This window comes from Dama dama, chromosome 14 (genome assembly GCF_033118175.1).
Source record: "Dama dama isolate Ldn47 chromosome 14, ASM3311817v1, whole genome shotgun sequence".
In the NCBI taxonomy this organism is placed as follows: Eukaryota; Metazoa; Chordata; class Mammalia; order Artiodactyla; family Cervidae; genus Dama; species Dama dama.
Window position 1 is genome coordinate 52681016 of NC_083694.1, and position 27645 is coordinate 52708660.

General features: G+C 36.0%; 1 protein-coding gene across 4 annotated transcripts in view; it reads left to right on the top strand.

The window, feature by feature from the left end:
* RABGAP1L (RAB GTPase activating protein 1 like) overlaps window positions 1-27645 on the top strand; it is a 677120-nt gene that overhangs the window by 417094 nt on the left and 232381 nt on the right. For all 4 annotated transcript variants that reach the window (XM_061160752.1, XM_061160751.1, XM_061160749.1 and 1 more), the window contains exons 15-17: window positions 4437-4511; window positions 22279-22404; window positions 24228-24371. In XM_061160752.1, coding sequence (XP_061016735.1) covers window positions 4437-4511; window positions 22279-22404; window positions 24228-24371 — 345 coding nt within the window. The remainder of the gene's footprint in view (window positions 1-4436; window positions 4512-22278; window positions 22405-24227; window positions 24372-27645) is intronic.

The window sequence follows — 27645 nt, forward strand, 5'->3', positions numbered from 1 at the left end:
AGCATATTTGTTGAAACAATTTCTATAGATTTACATTTTTACATATGTAAAAATTTCTCCTTCCCTCACTGTTATCTTGATAACCTTGTTGCAATTAAATGACTGTATGAGGGTGGCTCTACTTCTAGACTTCTTATTCTGTTTTATTTATTTGTCTATACTTGTATCAGTTTTACATTGTCTTGGATATTGTACTTTTACACTAGGTATAGTAAAGGCTTCTCTTCTGTTACTTTTCCCCTAGCATTTCTACTCTTGCTTTCTAGCTGTTACAGTCATCCCAGTCTGTTCTCTGATTCTTCAAGCCAGTAAGTCTACAGTTTAATATCCAAGTTTTATCCTTCCATTGTGGCACCATTGTCACATGGCCTCCAGAAAAAGCCATAAAAAATGAGAATTTTATGCAGTGTCATTACTGTCTTCCAAGTTTATTCTCCCCTCCAGTTTCTTCCTCCTGCTTTTTGCTCAGTGCTTTCAGATAGTTGTTTATATATTTTGTCTGTATATAGATTAAATTTATTACCAGAGGGAAGGTTGTTCCAATTCCTCCTCCGTTATAGTAGTGCTATTCAGTTGATTTTTGAAAGTCAGTTTGAGCAGGTATCTGGCCAGGGAAGCAGTTATAGTGAGGAGTGGGACAAGAACGTATGGTGCAAAAGAGAGGCAAGTTTCAAATGGAGGGAAAGGATTTGGTTCAGTTCAGTTAGAGGAGGCTTAGACTAAACCCAAAGAATGCTTGGAAGAACTCCAAGGGAAAGAACGTACTAGAACATTGTGTTTTTCAAACTGTGAATCATAAAATCGATTTATTAGGTGCCCTCTGAAAAGTCATTTTTGTTGCTAACCTAATCCAAAGCCATAACATAATTAGAAAGTAAGATCGATACACTGCTGATATGTACTTTTATCCTCAGCTCTCCAGTTAGAGAATAGTTTGTGGGGTCACTGAATTCTGGTGGACTCCTCTGGTGGACTGTGGACCTTTATTTTATGTTGAACTTCTCGTAACATAAATGTGCATGTACATAGCAAATTGCACATGTACATAGCACACTTCTCAGTAACTATTAAATATATAAAGATGGATCAAACATTTGTCAAAACTTTGTCAGGACTGATGAAGCATGATTGCCTTTAGAGATCCATCCCCAGTTTTAAGGAATCCTCAGTTTAGACTATCTTTTATGAGAAAGGGAAGCCTTGATGATAATATGTGACATGATGTCTTATCAAGAAATCTCAGAGTTCCTTGTTCGTGGAAAAAGAAGTAATGGAGAACCATCAGGGATGCACTAAATAAGGATAGTATTAGAACCTCTCCCCTCTTTCTTTGTTAATTGTTCCTTTCCTTTTCTCTCTGTAATCCTTGTGTGCACACACACACACACACACCCCAACCTACCCCAATCCATGAGCTCTGGATAAAAGTACAAATGAGCACTCATAAATAAAACTATATAAATCAAAAAAAAATTAAATAAATAAAAGGATGGTAGTCCATCTTTCAGTTAATATAATTAGGCTGATCTTGGGAAACTGGTTATAATGAAGAAAAGCTTCCATAAATTCATTAGGAAATAATTCCATGATCTAATTTTTCTCTCATTAAATGAGGGTGTGATAATGTCATCATAGGCAGAAGGTTAAAAGATAACAGTTCTTCAAAAGGCACTGGGAGAAAATATCGGTAATACATATGTCAGATAATGATTCTGTCAACAGAATGTATAAAGAATTTTCATGAATCGACAGTGGTAAGATGAGCAACTGAATTAAACAAATGAACAAAACTCAAAGAGATAACCTCAAAAGAAGTTATATCAGTTGCCTAAAAACACAGTATAAGACATTCTATGTCATTAGCCATCAGAGAAATTTAAGTCAAAAGCACAGGAATTAATAAAAGGAAAAAGACTGGCAATATCAACTATTGACAAGAATGTGAGCAATGAGTACTCATATTTTGCTGATTTGGAGTTAATAACTGAACAATCATTTTGCAAAATAATCTGGCAATATCTTAAAAAGTTAAACATACACTTAGCATTTGAACCTTGAACTTCCACTCCTAGGTGTTTACCCAAGGGACATGGAACAACAGACTGGTTCCAAATAGGAAAAGGAGTACGTGACAGCTGTATATTGTCACCCTGCTTATTTAACTTGTATGCAGAGTACATCATGAGAAACACTGGGCTGGAAGAAGCATAACCTGGAATCAGGATTGCCGGGAGAAATATCAATAACCTCAGATATGCAGATGACACTACCCTTATGGCAGAAAGTGAAGAGGAAATAAAGGGACTCTTGATGACAGTGAAAAAGGAGAGTGAAAAAGTTGGCTTAAAGCTTAACATTCAGAAAACTAAGATCATGGCATCTGGCCCCATCACTTCATGGGAAATAGATGGGGAAACAGTGGAAATAGTGGCTGACTTTATTTTTGGGGGCTCCAAAATCACTGCAGATGGTGATTCCAGCCATGAAATTAAAAGACACTTACTCCTTGGAAGGAAAGTTATGACCAACCTACACAGAATATTCAAAAGCAGACATTACTTTGTCAACAAAGGTCCGTCTTGTCAAGGCTATGGTTTTTCCAGTGGTCATGTATGGATGTGAGAGTTGGACTATAAAGAAAGCTGAGCGCAGAAGAATTGATGCTCTTGAACTGTGGTGTTGGAGAGGACTCTTGAGAGTCCCTTGGACTGCAAGGAGATCCAACCAGTCCATTCTAAAGGAGATCAGTCCTGGGTGTTCATTGGAAGGACTGATGTTGAAGCTGAAACTCCAGTACTTTGGCCACCTGATGCGAGGGGCTGACTCATTGGAAAAGACCCTGATGCTGGGAAAGATTGAGGGCAGGAGGAAAAGGGGACGACAGAGGATGAGATGGTTGGATGGCATCACCGACTCAATGGACATTGGCTTGGGTGTATTCCGGGAGTTGGTGATGGACAGGGAGGCCTGGCGTGCTGTGGTTCATGGGGTCGCAAAGATTCGGACACGACTGAGTGACTGAACTGAACTGAACTGAATGAAAATCTATGTACACAAGAAGCAGCCTTGTGTATACAAACCACCTTTATTTGTACCAGCCCCCATCTGGGGGGAAAAACCCATATGTTCATCAGTGGGGGAGTGGATAGACCAATTGTGGTATACTTATACAGTGGAATACTCTTCAGTAGTAAAAGTGGATGATTTACTGATGCATTCAACAACATTGAAGAATCTCAGAAACATTATGCTGAGTGAGGGAAGTCAGACACAAAAGAGTATATATTAATCCATTTTTATGAAATTCTTCTAAAAATGCAAAGCTAATAATTGTGAAAAAAATCATGTTACTGGTAGCCTGGGTGGAGGTGGTTTGACTTCAGAGAGTCATGAAGGACGTTCTAGAATGATATAAATATCCTATAATGTCAGAGTTACATGAATGACTCAACTTAAGGAACTGTGAAATTAAAAGGTATGCATTTCATTGAATAGAAGCTATATTTCCATAAAGATTTTTTAATTAAAGAATTCTAGTCCTTATACCCTGACTACCTTGGCATATGGAAGATATGATAACTGTTCCTTGTTATCTTTGATAACCATTGCCCTGGACAGAGAGAATTTTTATACTTAAAAAATCACAGTGCATTGTATTATATTAAGTACTTTAAATGGAGATGCCTTCACTAAAATGAAGCACTACAGATAGATGGGATACATGGAATGGGGTACATGTCCAGGATTTAAACAGCACAATTGGGGTTGTTTGTATTTTAAAAATAAATGGGAGAGCACCTGAATTATTTTTTGTTGTTGTTGTTTTAAACCAGGGGTCAATAAACTATAGCTATAGCCCACATTGTCTACCTTTATACTACCCTGGAGTCATAAATGGTTTTTATATTATAAAGGGTTATATAAGAAAAGAAAAACAGTATACAACAGATATGTAAGTGTCCCTCAAAGTCTGAGAACATGTAGAGGCTAGAGAGGGTGATTTGAGGGGGGGAGTCTGTTAGGTTATGGTATCTGTACTACAGTGTTCCCCCATATGATGCGTTAGAATTTCCACATCAACTGTAGAACCCTTCTACCCTCCTCCACCTTTTGCTCTTGCCTCCCATAGTCTTGTGTGCCTGACCACAAACCATAATGGATCTTTAAAAATTAATTTAGGTGCTCTGAGCATCTTTTTATTCCAGATTCTAAAGATGAACCTGGGGATAATGGGCCATCTAGAATTGCTTTAGGAAATGTGCGGCCTCTTTGAAGGATTCCACTGTGCTAATGGCTTGAACATTCAAGATGAAGGATCAGTGAAATTGTGCTGGACAGGCCAGGGATAAGAACAAGTAGCAGCTTGATGTGAACTAGCACTTAGGTTAAAATCTGTGAATGTTTATAATATTTCTTTCCTTTCATCTTTTTTCTAGGCCTACTCTGTCTATGACGAAGACATTGGGTACTGTCAAGGACAGTCTTTTCTTGCTGCTGTATTGCTGCTGCATGTAAGTAATTTTCCATGTAATAAATGGCATGGTGCTGCCATATTCATTGTATTTTCTGCTCGTTTTTTTTTTTTTTTTTTCTCCCTTCTTATTCTCCATTTACCTGATGGAGATTACACATGGCATTTCTTTTTAAACCTGTACTTTTGGTGAGAAAATAAGAGATCTGATGTCAAGAACATGACAGTTAGTTTCTCAATAGAATTAATTTTGCGGGATGGTAGGGAATAAATTGCTTATTTGGAGTTATTTTTAACTAGAACCCACTAGGATTGAGGAAGTCAATGTATCTGCCCAAATGTGAGCAGGACCAGGAGCATCATGAAGGAATGTGACAAGGAAATCTTTTACCTCTTCTGTGATTTATTTTTGTACATTCTCTTTCTTCTTAGTCATTTGACAGAACATTTATTGAGGATCAGTTGTCAGTACTGGGCTAAGACGTAGGATTACAAATATGAATAATTTATTGTTTGTGTTTTCAAAGGCCTCAGGGCTGGAACGGGGCACAGGTAATGTAGGCACATACCTATTATTTTAATTCTTTTTATGTATCTACATTGTTTTTGTGATGATCACTATAGAGGACTTATGGTGTGGTAAGTGAAAGCGATGCACAGAATAAGAGAAGAGAGGAGAACTTTCAGAAAAGACTTTCTAGAAGAGGTGGTAGCTTTGCCAAGACATAAATGAGGTTGGGGAAGACAAGATGGATAAGAGGAGTAGAGATTGCTTCGTGAGCAGATGTATGGCAAAACAAAGGGCACAATATATAAAGGGACAGTGAAATGACAGTTTCTATATCATTGCCGTAGAAAGTGTATGCAGAGAAAGATATGTGAGATAAAAATGGACACATGGGCAGGGAAAAATTATAAAGACTTAATATCAAGAAATGTAGGCTTTATTCTATAGAGGCTTTATTCTGTACCTAATGAGGAGCCACAATCAGTTTGAAGCAAGGAAATGACAATCAGATTTTCATTTCAGATAAATTCTTATATCCACATAGAGGATGGAACTGAAAAGAAGCATGCAATAGCAGAGATACCAGTTAGGAAATAGCAATCTAAATGAGCGCTGTTGAGACTTAGAGAAAAAGAAAGAATCATTTTTCTGGAGGCAAAATTGGTAGGTTTCATGGATGGAATGACAGAGGAAGGGTCAAAGGTAGCCTGTCTTGTTTCGTTGCTTAAGCGACCGGGTAAATTTCGGTATATTGAACTGAGGTAGAAAACAGGTCCATTGAGATTGAATGGAAGCAAAAAGGTTAGGAGTTGATGATGAATTTAGTTTTAAAATTTTGGAAAGGGAGGGTATTTGGGGGCCATCTGAGTAGCTGTCCAGCAGCCAGCTGTATACTGGAGACTGACTCTGGGGAGAAATCAAAGCTGAAATGATGAGAGTGGATCAGATCATTTCAGAAAAATAAGTAGAAGAAAAACAGAATAGAACCCAGGAATGCCAATTATTTAAAGAGCTAATGAGGAAGAGGGATCTCTGAAGAGTTTCTTGATTTTCAACAGAGAAGCAGCATTGTATAATGTCAGATGCAGCAAAGAGGACCAAGTTTAAAACAGAAGCTTTTTTTTTTTACGGTTTACATTCTGAAAATGAAGAACATTTATAGTAGATTCATGGTCCTAAATATGATCATTTGACTTTAATGAAAAAAAATAATATACCGTTGTTCTATTGTGATTATTCACTCTAGCTTTGATTTCAATTTCTTTCTCTGTGGCATTATCATCTATTTATGGTGTTTTGATGTTCTCTTACTGTCCTTTTTTTGTCATCTCCACAGACCACCTTTTTGAGATTTCCTGTGATAATCAAGTACTTTATAGTCATAAATTCTTGGGCCCTTAGTTCTATTACTAACGCCGCCTAGTAGATCTGGAATAGTCATGTCCCTACACAAGGGGCTGGAGGCTGGAAGCAGTGATGGGTGTTTTCACCAAGGTTCAAAACCATCATTTTTCTAGAAGGAGCTTCATGATCGCTCTGATGAGAAGCTGATGTTCAGGCCACAGATAGTGAAGCTTTGTCTTCTACAAAGTAATCTTTGAATATGTCACAGTTTAGCATTTTAGACCTGTGAAACATATATCTATTAGACCTGTGAAACACATATCTATTAAACCTCAATTAGAAGAATATCACTTTAGGAAATCTGTTCTGAGACTTAACAGAAGTTTAGGTAACTGTAAGTTCATGTTTAGTTGGACACATTTTCTCCTTGAAAAAAAGAGAGTGATTCAAATAGCTAAGAAACTCAAATAACCCAGATTTTTTTTTACATTATCTACTCTTCTATTATAAGGGTCGTGGAAAGTCAGCTACTGTAAACATACTCAACAAAATTGCCTCCAAAGTGTGTCACAAGATGAATAGAAATGTAGTCTAGTTTCTACACTTTCTACATTAATAGAACTATGCAGTTGTTGTCATGGCTTATAAAAACAACTGGAGATATAGAAATGCCTTCAGAATCCTGGAGGAAAGATAAACTGATAATCAATGTTAGTGAAAAACAAATTAGATTGTAATTTTATTGAAAATATATGTGATAATTCTATTAATCAGCATATTTCATTGAAAGACCAATATATCCATTAACCAATTTGAATAAGAGAAGCTAACTATAATTTTTTCTTTTCTGTATTTCATGTTGTCCCCATGGTTTAAATAGATAAAAGAATAGAGTCTAGCTTAAACAATTCATCAAATACACTATCTCGGATTCCAGGGAGATACGTTATTAGGGCCTTACTGACTAATTTTTTATCAGTTACATAAGCAATGGCTTCTTTTTGCTGCCACATATCCTTTGGCAGCTCCACATTAATCATTGTCAGAAGCAGCTTCTTTCTGGGATGCTGTCTTCCTCACCCATGGTCATTTATATTTCACGTTCACTGCCTAAGAGGAAAGAAAGACCAAAAATGAAAGTAGGTTTAAGAACCAAAATTTAGAATTTTAAAGTTTTTCCATGTCTGAATAGTTTTAAGAAATAAATATCTTTTCCTGGTGCTTGGAAATTTTCAGATGTTTTGATAATGTTCTTTGTAACTTGCAGTAAAGCACTGGAAGAATTAAATGTTTATCACATAGATGCTGTTATATCCATTGATGGAATTATAAGAAATTTATCATTTATAGTTCAAAAAAGCTGTTACACCACAGATTGCTTGTAATCATTATAGTGTTTGCCTTTAAAGTCAAATATGCAATAATTATCGCTAATATCATTATATTATATCATTATATCATTATATTATTAGTATAATAAATAATATCTTTTGAACATTCATTTATTCTAAATACTATGTAAAGTATTTTGCATAATTTTTAACCCCAGTATATTTCTCTCACATATTTATTGTCAAGCAGCTTTAAAGTTTTTTTAATCAAACATATACTTTCTTAGACTTTCAGAAGATTATGCTCCTTTTTAAGGTTAAATCACTGTGTGTGTGTATATATATATACACACACACTAATATCAGCATGTATGGAAGCTTTCCAGCTGCAAAAAAGATTATTTTTGGATAAGCCAGAATGTTTAAAAGTATTGCATTTTTTCAAAAACTGTAACTAGGCACAACTCCTTTGGAAGCCAGTTTTGCTTTATCTGATAAAGATATGCATAACAGTTAATTCCACTCTCAGTATATACTTTAGTCAAATTTAAGAACCTGTATACTGGTGGCTCAGATGGTAAAGAATCTGCCTGCATTGTGGGAGACCTGGGTTTGATCCCTGGGTCGGGTAGATCCCCTTGAGAAGAAAATGGCTACCCACTCAAGTATTCTTGCCTGGAGAATTCCTTGGCGGGCCACAGTCCATGAGGTTGCAAAGAATAGAACATGACTGAGTAATTAACACTTTCACTACTTTTACAGTAGAATCATATATTAAAATAGGATCATAATTACAGTTTATACTATAGGATCAGTGTTTATAATGATCACACAACTCGAATGCCCATTATTATAATATCTAATTTTGCAATTGTAATTATATATCAAAATGGATAAATTGTGGTATATTCATATTATGGGACACTATACAGCAATGAAAGAAATGTTTTGCACTACATGCTTGCATGCATGCTAAGTTACTTCAGTCATGGCTTACTCTTTGTGACCCCGTGGACTGTAGCCCACCAGGCTTCTCTTCCCATGGGATTCTCCAGCCAAGAATACGGGAGTGGGTTGCTATGCCCTTCTCCAGGGGATCTTCTGACCCAGGGATCAAACCCGCATCTCTTAACATCTTCTGCATTGGCAGACAGATTCTTTACCATTAGCACCACCTGGGAAGTTCCTATATACTACATGGGCTATTGTGAATGAATCATACAAGCATAAAGTTTAGTAAGAAAGCAATTATTGGTATCATTTGGTATGATTCCATTTAGTATAATTCAATAACGCCAAAAGTAAACTCTGTGTTTTTTAGGATGCTATGTAGAGATGGAAAATACAGATAATACCAATGAAGTCAATACAGTTAAAGTCAGGATCTTGACCTTCCTGGAGAAACTGGGAGTCATGACTGGGAAGGGACACATAGGGATCCTTAGGAGTAAACAGTATTCTAGCTCCTAACCTGTTTATACTTCTTAATCATTTATTCTGTGAAGTAAAATCTTAACTTTTATGTCTTTTTCTGTGTGCTACATTTAAAAATAATATAAGATTTAAAAATTACAAATCTTTGTAATGTCCCTCCCCCCAAAGAAAAACGAGCTTCGGGTAAGATTTAACCAATGAACTTAAGAGATGAGAAGCAGAGCCACTTCTTAGTTTCCCTGAACATAAAGATTCTAGAAAGTCCGAGGTAACAAAACAGAGGCTTCCTAGTGTCTTTATATGCTTATATAAGTAAAAATATTTGCGCCATGATATTATTTAGGAATCTTTCTGCTACATGTGACATAACATGAACTCAAAGTAGTTTAAATTTAAAAGGAAATATATTGGCCCACATAACTGGGAAGTCCAGAGCAGAGATGATTTTGATATGCTTGATATTCCAGAGTTCATATTTTGTCATCGGAAATCTGCATCTGTTTGTCTCTGTTGTGCTTAGAGTTTCTTGCTTTAACTTATAAAGGCAGGGCACAAAGTGGGCAGTTTGTCTGCGACTTGGCCTGTCTTCGTATCTTTTCAGTTTTACAGCTTCATTCAGAAGGCATCATGTTTATCTTTTGCTATAGCTTCTGCACTTAAAACAAGCAAGCAAAAACCCTGGAGCATCCTGCCCTTCGGGGTCTGTCATTCTTGAGTTGGTTACTGAGGTCAGGAAGTTCCAGTGTTCTGATGGGCCTGGCCCAGGTCTTCAGTTCACCTCTGTGCTGGTAATGATCTGGGTCACTTCTTCCTGAAAAATGAAATGGTGTTCCTATAAGAAAGGAGATCTTGACATAAGATGATAGGAAGGTAGAATGCTAGACAGATACATCCCATTATCTTGTAGTGATTCTTTGCTATAAGAGTTTGAGTTTATTTTTAATAAGCCCTTCTTTACTTCCAAATCACTTCTTCCTTATAAACTCAAGAGATTTTTCCTGTTCTCTGTTAATTTTTGCATCAGTGCTTCAGAGTCATTCCTCAGCATTTTCTCCCTGTGTCCTGTAAATACAATCAAGGCATTTTGCCTTAAGAAAAAAATCCTCTTTTGATCCTCCCATTTAGCTCTCTCATACGTCTTTGTCCTTTCAAAGCCGAATTCCTTCAAAGGATTATAAAAGCACAGCTATGAATTTAAATTGTGGGTTAATACCTTTCAAGTTACATGACCTTGGGAAAGTTCCCTGAGATCGAAGAATCAGTTTCTTCATTTATAATATAAAGTGAAAATAATATTATCATCCTCCTTGGGTTTCTATGAATGTTGAATACCGTGCATTATAAGTGTAGTTTTATTTTGTATCTGGCGCAAAAAGAGTATAACCATGGGATTAAGTCCAGACTTTACATAATAGATATATAGTTATTGGTAAATCACCTAACTTCCTTGAACCTCACTAGTGTAATATTCAAAATGTGGAACTTATTCCTACTTTTGTGAGGATTAATGGGGTCATGAATGAATGTCTGTAACAATGCTGTTCTTTCTAAAACTAATAATTATTTACCCAGCCAATTTTCTTTTGGGCCCTAGCTTATATCGAGCTCGCAAAGCAAACTAATAGGCGGTACAGCATGTTTTAAGACTTACAGATAGCCATTAAATTTAAATGTTTTTTACCATGTATTTGGCACTTTTATGATTTAAAAGGAAAATAAACAGTCAGAAGTTTTCATCTATTTGCTTTTCAACTTGTAAACAGAAAATGAAGACTCATTAATTTATGATTGTCAGAATGGCCTCTAACATTGACCTTTGTTGAAGAAAACAAAAAAATCAGTGGAATATTCATTAACTTCATGGGAAAAAGGTAGATTGACTACAAAAAGACATGAAAACACATCAGTTCAGTTCAGTCGCTCAGTCATGTCCGACTCTTGGCGACCCCATGATGTGAAATAAAAACTTAGTTTTATCCTAAACAGTTATTTAAGATTTTCAACATATAATTTTACTTCACAAAAATCTTGATGTAACTACTTCAGGTGAGTCTTAAAGACTTTTGCAGTACTTAGGGTGCTTTGTTTTGTGGTTGATTGCAGAGAGAAGCAGGGATTCCTAGGGGGCACAGTGGTAAAGAATCCGCCTGCAAATGCAGGAGACACAAGTGACATGGGTTCGATCTCTGGGTTGGGAAGATCCTCTGAGTAGGAAATGGCAACCCACTCCAGTATTCTTGTCTGGAGAATTCCACGGACAGAGGAGTCTGGTGGACTATACAGTCGATGGGGTCACAGAGAGTCGGACATGACTGAGCACACAGAATGAAGCAGTGAAGCTTAAAGACTGGCTCCGTTCAGTGATAACCTCTGTTAGTACAGATGGCAGATCATTATCAGCATTTGTTAATAAACAGTGATTATTACATCATGCTTGATTCTCAGATTGTGCATGTGAGGCAGGTATTTAGTTTTGTATTTCATAGAGCCATGGATGATGTTTTGACATCTTAAATTATAAGCTTTTAATACTTATCTTATCATTTCCTCAGTAAAGCAATACTGCTTCCATGACAAAGCTCCTGTACACAGCAAAGATGGATATTCACTGCTAGAGACACACTGTGGTCCAACTTCTAATAGCCGATTTAAAATATATTGTCCAGTGATTTATTTTTATTGTAAGTTAGACAAATCAATTGCATATCAATGATAAATTAGATTGTCAAGTTCAATGAAATCACTGTAATAAGTTAAATGCTTCACTGGTGGCTTAGCGGTAAAGGATCCACATGCAAAGCAGAAGATGCAGGTTCGATCCCTGGTTCAGAAAGATTCCCTGGAGAAGGAAATGGCAACCCATTCCAGTATTCTTGCCTGGAAAATCCTATGGACAGAGGAGCTTAGCAGGCTACACTCCATGGGGTCGCAAAAGAGTCGGACACAACTTAGCAACTAAGTGACATCAGCAAATTAAAGTCATTTTAATGCTTTTTAAAATAGATGGATGCCCCAGTGCTACTTAGTGGGGAACCCACTCGCACAATAAAATGAAGTTTGCTAGTGCAGCTCCAGATTGATTTTCAGATCTTGACTGATTTTTTTAAATGAATTGAGATATAAGATAAATAGCCAATACAAAATACAGATAATACAAGAATTTCTTTTGTTTATCATTTACTATAATAACATTTATATATACTATAATATATAATAAATATATATATATACATATGTATATAACATTTACTATAATAACATTTATCATTTACTATAATATTAAAAGAAATCCAGTACTAATATAGTTACATTTGGCTGCCCCTTGCTTCGACTTTGACACTCATCCTTTTCTTCTACATTTTTGTTGGCTTTTACATTCACAGTTGCCAACTGATTGCCCCCTGTGAGTGCCATGCCTTTATTGTTAAAGGCAGATTTATTCAGAGTTTTGTTAAAATTATCTTAAATAAATATCAATACTTGCTCTTTATGTAGCTCTCTGTGCTAAGGGCTTTGGGGGATACAAAGTTACAGCAGTGCCCAGCAGTTAGTGAGTGAAAGTGAAAGTCACTCAGTAGTGTCTGACTCTTTGTGACCCCATGGACTGTACAGTCCATGGAATTCTCCAGGCCAGAATACTGGAGTGGGTAGCTGTTCCCTTCTCCAGGGGATCTTCCCAACCCAGGGATGGAACCCAGGTCTCCCGAATTGCGGGCAGTTTCATCACCAGCTGAGCCACAGGGGGAGCCCTCTTGCTCATTGTGGGATATAAACATGCATACTTGAGGGTACGTGCAGGTTTTTACGTTTGCACGGGCCTGAGTGTACAATAATAGTCGTTAATTTTCATGTGTCACTTATATATATGGTAAGGTCTGAGAGCTTTACATCTATCTCATTCAGTCCTCAGAAGGAAGTAGATTGTCATGATCCCTGCTTTACAGAAGAAGAATCTGACACCTGGGGAGGTACTTTAGCATGCCCAAGGTCACAGCTAGGACTGGTATGTGAATCTAGGTTATCTGAGTCCAGCAGTTAGTAGGGGCATAGAAATTACTACATGCCACAAAGAGCTTTGGTATTAAGATGAAGCTGTGAATGATCTCATCAGCTAAAGTGAATAACAGAGACTTCATGTTCCAAGTGCCATATATGATCAGCCTTAAAAGAAAGTAAAATTTCAAAGACACAGCTGTACTATATAATAAACCCCAACCCAGCCATTCACCCTGAGCTTGTGTGCCTTATTTCCAAGAGGAGCCTGGACACTGTAGGCTGTCACTATTTCTGTAATAAAAATGGTGAGGAACAGAAAGGGGGCATTCTTCTCATGGATCATTCTTCCCAGTGATACATAAGAAGTGCTCTCATTTGTATGAAAAGAAACACATTTCTGCTACTTCCTTTGTGAGAGCATATATTTCTGGAAACCATTTTAACAGCAGAAAGCTGTTACTTTTGTAGTAATTTCCTTTCTATCAATTTAATCTCCTAGCTTCATATACCTTTATACATTACCTCTACAATGGGAGTAGTAAATATCTCCTGCATAGTAAGACTGATGAGTGAGTTAAATGAGATTATACATATTAAAAAAAAAAAAAGTAAAGAAATTTACTTTTGTAATTTTACCTGGATAAAAAGTTTTACCCATTTCAATTCTTTTGAGTGCCTACCTATAAAAGCACTATGACAGTTGTTGATGTAAGACATAGTTTCCATGTTCAAGAAGGGAACAACCCCCCCTTGGTCACCTGCCACACACCTGTGTTGTCCCTTGAGTACGTCTCGTCTATCCTTGCATGCATGCTAAGTCGCTTCAGTCGTGTCTGACTCTATGCGATCTTATGGACCGTAGTCTGCTAGGCTCCTCTGTCCATGAGATTCTCCATGCAAGAATCCTGGAGTGGGTTGCCATACCCTCCTCCAGGGGATCTTCCACACCTAGGGATCAAACCTATGTTTCTTGTGTCTCCTGAATTGGCAGGCAGGTTCTTTACCCTAGCTTTATCCTTACAGCATCCCAACGTGAGAAACCAAGGTGGACATCCATCTCCCCCAGTGTTGCAAGATGCTTTCTAGGAGGCCTACTTTGCTCTACCTAATAGAGATCACTAGGGTAATCTGCAGGGCTTGACTGCAAGAAATCAGATAGTGACAGAGAGGAGGATCTTTGCAGACCACATTACTGCTTTCAGTGGTATTCAACGAGATTTCCCAGCCCATAGCTCTGTCCATGTGTAGAGCCAAGCTAGTGACCTCATCGGGTCAAAGATACTGGTTGGCAGTTTGTTTGATGTAGATCATCAGTCAATGAGCTATAGTGGTCATAGAGCTTGTTTTACTGCTCTGGCCAGGCAGGGAAGCAAATTCACAGGCCCCATACAATTTCTGGTTTAGGCTCCAGTCCTGATTTTCTAGGAAGTTTGGCCAGAGAAACAGAGCAAGCTGCCAATTGCATCTTACAGCCCTGCTCAGACAGAGAGCCAAGTCAGCAACCTTGCCCAACTGTTGGGCACAGCCTGTCCCTCTGTATAACCAAGTAGCCCGAAGGGTCACTCTGGGCAGCCTCAAAGCCCAGCGTATAGTACCATCAAGCTATGGAGCCCAGCCAGTCTAACCATTGGTGACACCCTGCCAGGGAACATAGTCTGTGACCTTGCCTATCCAGAGGTGATCGCGAAGCTCAGCTAGTGGCCATTCTGACCATGGTGCACAGCCAGCAGCCCCACCCAAAGAAGATGTTTATCCAGACTTATTATAAGTCTGTTTAGTCTCTCAGCAGAAACACTGGAGGCTAAGAAATTGTGAGATGATATATTCAACATAGTGAAAGAAAAAAATATCAACCAAGAATACCAGGTTTGGCAAAGCTGAACTTTGTAAATGAAATAGAGATAAATGTGTTCCCCAGCAAACAAAAGCGGAGGGAGTTCAGCATCACTAGTCCTGCCTTTCAGGAAAAATTAAAGGGCATCATCAAGCTGAAATAAAAGGATGCTATTTAACATCATAAAAACATGAATTGTAAAATTCACTTGTAATGATAAATACCCGAAATATCCATTGAAAGGACTGATGCTGAAGCTGAAGCTCCAATACTTTGGCCACCTTATGCAAAGAGCCGACTCATTGGAAAAGACCCTGATTTTGGGAAAGATTGAAGGCAAAAGGAGGAGAGGGTGGCAGAGAATGAGATGGTTAGATAGCATCACTGACTCAGTGGACATGAATTTGAGCAAACTCCGGGAGATAGCGGAGGACAGGGAAATATGGCGTGCTGCAGTCTATGGGGTCACAGAGAGTCCGACATAACTTAGTGACTGAGCAACAACAATGATGAATACATAGTCAGAGTCAGATTCTCTAATGTATACTGGTAGAACATAATTCACTTACAGCTCTTTTTAAAAAGTATAAAACAAATACCATAACTATAGTAATTTTTATCACAATATTTTAAAAAAAGGATGTAGATTGTGACATCAATAACTAAAGTGTGAAGTGGGAAGAAACATCAAGTATGAAGTTTCTATACACTATCAAAGTTAAGTTGTTGTCAACTTAAAATAGGATGTTATAAGATATTTTATATAAGGCTCATATTAACCGTAAAGCAAAACCAACAGTAGATTCACAAAAGAGAATCAAAGCGTGCCATTACAAAGAGTCAGCAAATCACAAAGAAAGACTGCAAGAGCAGAAGCAAGGGTCAAAGAATTCACAAAGAGAAACACAGTTAACAAAATGTTAATAATGAGTCCTTATCTACCAGTATTACTTTAAATGAAAATGGATAAATTATCCCAAGAGAGATGGAGTGGCTGATTGGAAAAAGGAAAAAAAAACCGACAAGATCCAATAACATGCTGCCCAAAGAGACTCACTTTAGCCTTAAGGATACACACAGACTGAGAATGAAGGGATAGAATTAAAGTGTTTTAAACAAATGGTAACCAAAAGAAAGTAGAGGTAGCTACGTTTATATCACACAAAATAGACTTGAAGCTAAAAATGTTCAAAAGAGATAAAGATGAACAAAATTACATAGCTTTAGCTAAATTAATCAAAGAGAACATAGATAAATGAGGTTATTAAAAAAGGGGACATTACAATTGATACTACAGAAATATAAAGAATAACAAGAGACTACTTTGAAAAGCAATACACCAACAAATTGGATAGCCTGGAAAAAAAATGAATAAATTTCTAGAAATACATAAGACTCAAGAAATAGAAAGTCTGAATAGATCAGCAGCAAGTAAGGAGACTGAATCAGGAATCAAAACTTCCTCAACAAAGAAAACCCCAGGACCAGATGATTTTACTGCATACTACCAAACATTAAAACCAAACATTTAAAGAATTAGTACGAATCCTTCTCAAACTCTTCCCAAAAAATTGGAGAGGAGAAAAAACTCCCATTCATTTTAGAAGGCAAGCTTTACTTTAATATCAAAACCAGAGAAGGTTACTGCAAGGAAACTATAAGCCAATATCCCTAATAAATATAGTTCAAAAGTTCTCAACAGCATACCAGCAAACTGAATTGAACAAAACATTAAAGGGATCATATACCATGTTCAAATGGGGATCATCGAAAAAGCAAGAGAGTTCCAGAAAAACATCTACTTCTGCTTTATTGACCATGCCAAAGCCTTAAACTATGTGGATCACAACAAACTCTGGAAAATTCTTAAAGAGATGGAAATACCAGACCACCTGACCTGCGTCTTGAGAAATCTATATGCAGGTCAGGAAGCAACAGTTAGAACTGGACATGGGAAAACAGACTAGTTCTGAATAGGGAAAGGAGTATGTCAAGGCTGTATATTGTCACCCTGTTTATTTAACTTATATGAAGAATACATCATGAGAAACGCTGGGCTAGATGAAGCACAAGCTGGAATCAAGTTTGCTGGGAGAAATATCAATAACCTCAGATATGCAGGTGACGCCACCCTTATGGCAGAAAGTGAAGAAGAACTAAGAGCCTCTTGATGAAAGTGAAAGAGGAGAGTGAAACAGTTGGCTTAAAATGAGTAAAACAGTTGGATTAAAACTCAACATTCAGGAAACTAAAATCATGGAATCTGGTCCTATCACTTCATGGCAAATCGATGGGGAAACAGTGGAAACAGTGACAGACTTTATTCTTTTGAGCTCCAAAATCACTGCAGATGGTGATTGCAGCCATGAAATTAAAAGACACTTGCTCCTGGAAAGAAAAGCGATGACCAACCTAGACAGAATATTAAAAAGCAGAGACAGTACTTTGCCAGCAGAGGTCCATCTAGTCAAAGCCTTGGTTTTTTCAGTAGTCATGTATGGATGTGAGAGTTGGACTATAAAGAAAGATGAGCGCTGAAGAATTGATGCTTTTGAACTGTGGTGTTGGAGAAGACTCTTGAAGAGTCCCTTGGACTGCAAGGAAATCCAACCAGTCCATCCTAAAGGAAATCAGTCCTGAATATTCATTGGAAGGACTGATGCTGAAGCTGAAACTCCAATACTTTGGCCACCTGATGTGAAGAACTGACTCATTTGAAAAGACCCTGATGCTGGGAAAGATTGAAGGCCGGAGGAGAAGGGGATGGCAGAGGATATGATGGTTGGATGGCATCACCAACTGAATGGACATGAGTTTGAGTAAACTCTGGGAGTTTCTGATGGACAGGGAGGCCTGGTGTGCTGCATTCCATGGGGTCTCAAAGAGTCGGACACGACTGAATGACTGAATTGAACTGAACTGATGCAAGGGTTGGTCAACAAATGGAAATCATAAAAGTTATGTATCACATTAGTAGAGTGAAAGATAAAAATCATATGATTATTTCAATAGGTGCAGAAAAGCATTTGACAAAATTCAGCATTCGTTCATGAGAAGATCTTTCAACATAATGGATATAGAAGACATGTACCTAAACATAATAAAGGGTATATATGATAAGCCAACAGCTGACATCATACTCATTGGTGGTAGGTTGAAAACTTTTCCTCTGGACATACAGATGGCCATCCTGTACATGAAAAGGTGCTCAACATCATTAATCATTATGTATGTGTATGTGAAAATTGCTGAGTTGTGTCAGACTCTTTGCAACCCCATGGACTGTAGCCTACCAGGCTCCTCTGTCGATGGAATTTTCCAGGCAAGAATGCTAGAATGGGTTGCCATTTCCTTCTCCATGGGATCTTCCCAACCCAGGGATCAAACCCAGGTCTCCCGCATTGCAGGCAGACTCTTTACGTTAATCATTAATGAAGTGCAAATCAAACCACAGTGAAATATCACCTCACATCTGTTACCATAGCTATCATCAGAAACACAAGAATTAATAAGTGTTGTTGAGAACATGTAGAAAAGGTTTCCCTTGTGCCCTATGGGTGAGAATGGGAACTGGTTCCGTCCCTGTGGAAAACAGAAGGGAGGTTCCTCATAAAGTAAAAAAATAGAACTAACGTGATCCAGTGATTATACTTCTGAGTATTTATCCAAAGGAAACAAAGAAACAAACCCATAAAGATACCTTCACCCCACATTTTTACAATAATGAAGACATAGAAACTACCTAAGTGTCCACTGAGTGATGGATAGATAAGAGAGAATATGGTATACACATAGATTGGAATATTATTCAGCCATAAAAAAGGAAATCCTTTTGTTGTGACAATATGAATGAATCTTGAGGGCTTTATGCTAAGTAAAATAAGTCTTGATGTCACTTACATGCAGAAACTTTTTTTTTCAAAAAGAGAAGTTAGAAAAATAGAGTAGGTAGGTAGTTGACAGGTGTGGGGGATGGAAGAAATGGGTGAGTATGGTGAAAGGGTATAAACTTCCAGTTACTAGATTAATAAGTTTACGGGATGTAACTTACAGCATGGTAAATATAGTTAACAATGTTATATATTTGAAAATTGCTCACCACAAAAGAACTCAAAAATTCTCACAATAAAAAACAAAAATAATATCTATGTGAGGTGATATGGGTATAATTATACATACATTTATATGTATGTAGAAATATATAGATCAGAAAAACCATATTTTGTGCATCTTAAACTTACACACTCTTGTACATCAATTACATCTCAATAAAACTGGGAAAGATTAAATGATATAAACTTACATTAAATAACATTACAACAGAAAAGTTGTAAATAGTGAAAATTAATAATTATTTTGCCATATTCTACTGTTACTTAGACTCGAGTCTGTTTATGTCTGTTATTGTTGTTTTTCCTGCCGTCATGAAGCCACTAGTGGCCACAAGTGATTATTGTCTATTATTTCCAAAATATATTTTTATCATGTATCTTATGTTTTACAATATCATCAAATCTAGACTCAGCCTTCACTCCCTGTTGTTGACATTTTACTGACATATATTTCATAAACATGCATTGTCTAATCCTTCAAAAGCAAAATACCATTATAAATCTATGTGTGAACTTCCTTTTTTCTCTGTGGTGTAAATGTCCATGAGTATTTGTTGTTTAGTTATATTTTATACAATATAAAATATTTTTAGTTATATCAAATATAAAATATTTTAGTTATTCTCATTTTTTACATCTTTGAGATTTTTACTAAATTTTGAGTGCTTACCCTGCTTTCTGTTTTAATAATGAGTACATTAATTGAAGAGAGAGAAATACCAAGGGAAGCTTTAATTGAACATGCTAAATAGATCCCATTTCATCTTTAAACTATAAAGAGAAGGTTGAATTTTCACTTTCCAAAGGATTATACATACTTCCCATTACTTTTTTTCTTTTTTTTTTTTCCCCATTACTTTCTTACTCGTTTTGTTAGTGAGCCTTTTCTGTTTTCACAGGGATTCATTTTTAGTTTCATGATAAGGCACTATCTGAGATCCCATAAGAGCTTATTATATCTGACCTTAGTCTTCACAGATAGTCAGTATTGATTCTACCCCAGCTGGACTGGTATTTTATAGGTTTAGTCTATGACTTTCATGTGACCCATGAACTACCTGAAAATCAAAAGCTTGACTGTATTGCTGAAGCTAGACCTGAAGGATACTAACTCCAAGGCTACCCATCTGCCAACAAATACAGATGTATTTTTTTTTAAATAAAGGTTATTAGGGATTTCTTTTTAGGGATCAAGTTCAAACTAAAGAACATTTATTCAATATGTTGTTAGTATGTATATGTGAGAGGGACAGTTACATGGGGAAGGTGGAGGAGAGAGAGAGGAAAGGGGGCCAAGAGATAAAAGACAGTGACGCTTCAGGGATAGAGGGAGAGAGAATGAGTATGGAATGAATGAATATGAGTGACCTTAAGCTTCATACCTAAAAGCACAGTAGAAATTTATGTCTCATTCATTTTTGTGAATAGTTTATTCTGATCTAGCTCATACTCAGCCATCCCTCTGTTTGCACTGTAACTGTAGTGGCATCTAACTCCTCTCCCACACATCCAGCCTCCCCTATTCCAGAACTTAATGTGTCTATATCAAACTCAAGTTGACTTGCCTATTTCCTTGTCCTTTGGGACAACACTCTACTTTCACCTCTGTATCCAGGGCCTAGAACAGTGCATGATCTCATATGTTCAGAGATTGCATATATGAATGCTGAAGGGTGTTTAAACATTTGCTTTAGTGGTTTTACCACATCCCAGGAAATAAGATGAGATAGCAGATGGTAAAATATTCAACTAAACATCACTGAGAATGAGGGAGAGATTAAGTGAATTAATTTCTCCAGGGCTGGTTACAGTTATCTTACTTGCAGCTTTTTTGTATAGCCATGTTAGAAGAGATCTAAGAGAAGATGAAAAGGCTTAAAATGTGGTAATAAGAGAAGTACATGTGTATGTGCATGTTAGTCTCAACTGAAGCTTCAGTGACAGAATTGGTAAAGGGGTAGAAAATATACTGTGCTTACCTTCCAGATGACTGCAAATAAACTGAAAGATGTCTGCTGATTTGAACAGCTAGGGTCAAAGCCAAGCCCCCCAACTCATAGATAAAAAAAGAAATAAGCAAATATTTAGAGAAGCAAAATGACAAGAGCTAACTGTCATTATTTAACTTCAGGAGATTTTAACTAACTCACATATTTCATGATTTATAGTAGAAAACAGAAGTGGCCAATTTGTGTAGGAACTCAGATAAACAGTTTCATTTCTAAGTGGGTGAATAGAACCCTACTTGATTCAGTTATACAGGCAGGAAGTTAGTCTAACGGATGTGTCAGATACCATAAACAGCCAAGGTCAGACTTTGAAAGAAATGACATTTAAACTAAATGTTTACATAATAGGTACATCCTAGGACCTTGAGTAAGGACAACTTTTTCTGTTTGCTTGGTACAGATTCTAAAATATTGAATATGTCCCTCTCTAAATTCTTTCAGCTTTATGCTATAATTTAGAGATCTGTTCTTTTGATTTTAGACTTTATTCTCTGTTAAGATAAAAATATCTCTGGAAAGGTATATCAAATTTTGTCATTTAAATCTTAATGAAAGAAGCTCATAAGCTTCTGAAACAGCTGAAAAATGTTTTTTATAGAGAGAAAAATAAGCAGCATCAAGAAAATTCTGGGAGGACAATATTATACTATCTGTCAAGATTAAAAACACATTCTGTCCTTTGGCCCAGCATTCCCTCTTTAGGGAACATTATTGAGAGCGGAAAGCAAATACACAGCAGTGTATTTAGAATGCTATCTTTCATGTAGGAAAGGGAAAATAAGTATAATTCTTTTGTTTGCATAAAGAAACTGACAGGATACACATGGAATTATTAAAAGTAATTTTGGGATTATGCAAAAAAGGTGGGGGGCAGATACAGGGGTTAGTGTTTATAAGGATAGAGAGGAGTGGGACTTTTTTTTAACCTTCATAGACTTTTACACTGTTTTGATTTTTTGGGCATCATCTGACTATATTACCTGTTTTTAAGATGGTTTAATGAATAAATGAAAGGATGATTAAAATTAACAAAAGAGGGAAATTCATCTCAAGTGAGGAAGCTCAAAACTTGGAGCATATATTTTACCTATGTCTCTGCAGAAAGCTGGCTCTGAAGAATTTCATTCCCAAGTGACCTTAAACCACTGATCCAGTGGCTTAATAACATGCAGGGATGTTTCTGACATTCTGGTCAGAATGCCATTCAGTTATGTTCTATATGTGCATGTTTTCCTGTAGATGCCAGAAGAACAAGCATTCTGTGTGTTGGTGAAAATCATGTATGACTATGGTTTACGAGACCTCTACAAAAACAACTTTGAAGATCTTCACTGCAAATTCTATCAGTTGGAGAGACTCATGCAGGTAAATAAATACTAGGAACTTTTATCACTAAGAGATTTGTTAAATTACCGAAAAATTCTAAAATTAAACAATAATGGTTTATGAAAATCTAGTGGAAAGTTACAGGAAATGTAAATAGATTTGATTTTTACCAATGTCTATAGTGTCTTAATATCATAAAATATTTAACTATTTAATGGTTTATAAAAATAGTCTTCCATTTAAATATTCAACATTAAGAAACTTCTAAGCGTGAATATGGTGAGTTAAGTTAATGAAGAGGGTTCCCAGTATTATTTGTAAAGAAGTTATATTTTCATAATAAAAACTGAAATACTTAATATTTTTCTCAGTGATTGATATTGATCTCAGTGATTTAATTGATGAAATTAAAAACCACATAAAATATAGTAATATAGCACATATTTTAAATGTTTTCCTCTGTAATTTCCAGATCTTAAACAATGTTGTTACTATTTCATAATTTATATATGTATGAGAAATAGGTATTCTTTTATATATATATAATTATAATTATATATATTATATATATATATAAAATAAAATAGATTGTGAGCAAGAGCAAAATTGTTGTTTGGTGCTGTTAAAGGAATTACTGAGTAGCTTTCAATTTTACCTGAGGTTGTATGAAAAGAAAGAGAAGTCGCTCAGTTGTGTCTGACTCTTTGCGACTCTATGGACTGTAGCCTACCAGGCTCCTCCATCCATGGGATTTTCAAGGCCAGAGTACTGGAGTGGATTGCCATTTCCTTTTCCTGGGGATCTTCCTGACCCAGGGATCGAACCTGGGTCTCCTGTATTGTAGGCAGACACTTTACCGTCTGAGCCACCAGGGAAGCTGAGGTTGTATAATAAATCTTAAGTTTGTAGTGGCTCCGTGAAGCATGTTTATATGGCTTTCTCTGTATGAAGTATTGGGAACCCAAGAGAAATGTGAAGAAAATACATAAATGAATTGATTCCATAGTGGTGGGAAGTCAAGTGTCTGGGGAGGAAGGTTATTGAGATGTGGCGGTAGAGGCTACTGGTAGGAGTTAATGGACATGAGCTGTCAGATCCATAGTTGTCTAAAGGGGAAGAGTAGCCAATGTCAGACTGAACAGGGGGGTGGAAGGCAGAGAGTTTGCACTGAGGTTAAGGACAGCTTTATTGAGAGAAGGGAATGCAGAAAGGTGTAAGACCTTAACTGTGAAGAAGAAATAAAGGGGGAGGTGGATGTCAAAAAGAACTGTAAGCACCAATGACAAATGGGCACTGAGGGGGGAAAAAGACTGTGTGGAAGAATCTGGTTATCTATTTCACACAGGATGTACTTGTACATTTTCTATACTAAATCATTCTTAGTATGTTGAAGCTAGATTGTTAAAAGTAGGATTATCTTTTGCGCTTCAGTACCACAATGTACTGAAGTAATACCATACAACCTAAATGACATTGATATTAAATGGTCTTCAAAGAAAAGGTACATTGTTTTCCTGGCTATTTAGGCGTGAACCCTGAATGGGAATGCTGTGACTTGACCGTGGAGTCACAGTCGTCACTAGACTGCAGGTGTTCTCTCATTGCAGGTGTTTCCCAAGAAACAGGAAGAGTCAAGTGAGCAAGAGCTTCTCTTTGTTATTTGTTCAACAAGTCTGTCTGGTCCTTTGTCACATCCCCAGTTCTCATCTCCTGTCATCACTTCTATGTAGTTACATAAAATTCAATGAATACTGTAGCAAATTGAGAGTCATCATAGCCAGCTCGTCATAAATTGCAGCTGTGGCAGAAAATAGAGCATCCTCAAGTGTTCCTCGCCCTCAGTTTTCTGCTTTGACTTTCAGGAGCAGTTACCGGACCTGCACAACCACTTTTCTGATCTGAACCTGGAAGCTCATATGTACGCATCCCAGTGGTTTCTCACTCTTTTTACTGCCAAGTTCCCACTCTGCATGGTCTTCCACATCATTGACTTACTGCTTTGTGAGGTAGAGTGAATCCCGTCCTTCATATTTTAGCCAAAATAGAAAATAGTCTCTACTTAAAATGGTTACAGTTTTCTTCATTTCTTTTTTTCCTTAAAAAAGAACATTAAGCCAGAAATGCTGAACAAAAGGTTCTATTTGAATTCTCAGTCAAGACTTCTTTATTATTTGTGAGAAATGAAAATATCAGGCATATATAATTTCTATAAAGTAAAATAAGGTAATTAAATTTGTATCATTACATTCACAATAAGCCTGTATCTGTGTAATTATGCATTACTAATATAAAGGATCTTTTAAGTTAAATAAATGAAATCAGGATCGAGTATTTTTAATGGTAATGTAATTATATTCCAACAGTGAATATAAATGAAAATCTTATGGTAATTAAATTCTCAAGTCATAAGGTATCTCTTCCTGTATGTTATTTGAGGCTCTTGCCAGCTAATTGAGAAGTGATAAACTAAAGCTTCTATATCATATTTTTTAGACAGAATATTTCAGAAATTTGTTTGCAGAATTCCTTAGGTATCTACATTTTTTCTTTTTTTGTTTGTTTTTAGTTTCATAGGTGGCTGTATTTATTTACTTTACTCTTTACTTTAAAGATGTAAGTAATATTACACACACATGTATCATGTACTGCCCATCAAAATGTTTAATAGTCTTTGCAGTGATGAAAAGTTGCTGGATAAGAACTTTTTTATTGAGAGTATAAATATATTTAAAAATATAACTGTCTTAATGTAAAAAGCTGGAGTAATCAAAAGTATAAGCCTAATATAATCTAGACAGTTTTGTATTACAGTATTACAGTATTTTTTTAGATAAAGTTTTATAACTTCCTTAAAAAAATTCTAACCATTTTAATCACTACAGAAACTAGAAATTTAATTATAAAAATAAGATTAAAAAGATAAAACATATAATCTATATAAAGCATAATTGTCATTTTCAAACCTACTATAGCAATAACCATGTTATATGGAAACATAGCTGGGTTTTGCTCTTCAAAGGTTCTAGGTGGCAGTTGCACAATATATAAAGGTTGCAGAGCATTTTATAAACACATAAGATTTTAAAACATTTGTAATATATTTGATATAGAAGAGTTGAGTGACTCAATAAGAGTCACAGAATAAATTCTCAAATTCAGAATGTTATAACAGCCAAAGAACCTGGTTGATAAAACACTTAATTCTCCTGTTTATTTTACTTACAAATTAGTTTCTAAAATGCCTATTTAAATTAAGCCTAAAGGAAGAATGCAAAATTAGGAGCTAAAACCTTATTCAGAGTCAAAATGATGTGATAACAATATACACAAAACAAATTGAACATTTGTACCAAAAATTCTGCTTTGCTTGATTGTCCAAATTGGTGTGGTAAATAAACAATTCTGGCTCTTTAAATTCAGTTTAATGCTCTTTGAAAGTAAAAGCAAATTCATTGAGTTCTTTAATCTTAAAGCAGATTGATACCAAAAGTTAATTTTGTTAAGTAAATATGCCTATATCTTACTCATTGCACACTGAGCTGAGTTTAGTATTTCATGGTATGTATAAAAATAGAAAAGTGGAGATATGACATTTTAGCAGTTTTATCTTTATATATAGTAAGAGCTTGCAAATCTATCATTGCTTCATTTTTGTTGCTGATACTGTCTAAATATATAGCAGATTGGTTTGAAGGTGTTCATTATAGAAAAAAGAATGAAATTAATATGTTTAATCATATCAGTTAAATTGGATTTCTTGAGTCACTTTTGGTAGAGTAGTAACACTGGAATAGTGACTTTGTGAAATTGTTTCTTCCCGAATGGTGTGATTCCTAACATTGGAGCTTTGTCCATAGGACTTCTGGAACCCAGATTACATAATTCCTCAGGAAGTGTCATCTTGAAGAGACTTGAGTTTCTAATATCAGTTACTAAGAAAATTAGCAACATTTATGGTAGGGAAAAGAAAAGAAAATTTATAAGCCTGCTCATCAGTTGTCCACTGTGATTCAGGATCATAATCACAGCGTTGATGATTAATTAACCTTGATGCTCATTAAAATGAATAAGAGCATCAGAGGCGTTACTTTCTCTTCCATTAAATGTGCACTCTGCAGCTGTCCAAGGAGGTTGCCCAGCTTTCTAAAACACGGAACTGCTTGTAAACACAGCATTGTGGAAACCAGGGGAATAAATGATAACATCCCTTAACACAGTAAAATAGCCTTTCCAAATAGAGTTTATTGGGAACGATATTGTAGTATGCTTCAGGACATTTGTTCTTTCCACTAACTCATCTTTGTCAGAGGATTAATTTACAAAGGAAATTTTTAGATAAACTTTTATTTCCTGCTTGTCTGTGTTTTCTCCTTGCCCCTTTCCTTCTTGTGGTTAAAATATTTATAGCAAAGCCATTCTTTCATATGGGATCAAATATTCTAAAAGAAGGAATAGCAACATAGTCTTAATTAGAAACATCCATAGGTATTTCTGTCATATTCTGTCTTTAAAAACAATTTAAATATTGATGGTTATAAATTAATATTGAGTTACAAGTGGAAGGCTTGGAGATTCTCAGATGGAAAAGCTTTTGGAATTCTTTATTCTGACTAAAAAGATGTACAGCTCTGCAGAGTATTTTGCTCAAAGATCCTATTGTGAAATGAGAAAGACATTGAGCTTAAAATTTTACCCTTAGAAAGCATATTGTCATTTCATGTTTTCCTAAGTTAAATGCTTTTAAAGATGTCTTCGTTCGTCTTAAGGTTAAGAACATGAAGTTAAGTGGCAGAAAAGGGAAGAATTTTAGTAGACTTTGTCAATGCATCTGGAATTAGGAAAAACTTAATGATGGTTTTATTTAAAATATTTACTTAAAGCTGAATATGTGGTAAATTGGGTCAATTTCTTTTTTTGTTGAAGATGGATGGCTACACGATTTGAAACTGGAGCTGAAAATACATTTTCTTATATTGAGATAAATGGAAGAACTCTGTAGATTGACATTTAGCCAATAGTTGAAATGAAAAAAAAAATTAAAATCTTCTGTGTTTATTATATACCTCTGTTTATATGGAGGGATAAGAAGAAGGATAAAAGTATTAATTATAGTGTAAATACTGTTCTGTTAACCCACCAAGACTAAAACAGGGTGTGATTTTAACAAAGCAAACATACTAGTGTAACACATCCCAGATTAAAGGAGAACACTGTATTTCATAGCCCTCCTTCCCTCCACTCAGTCATTGCTCCTCTGAGGAGTAATGTGGTCTTGACTTT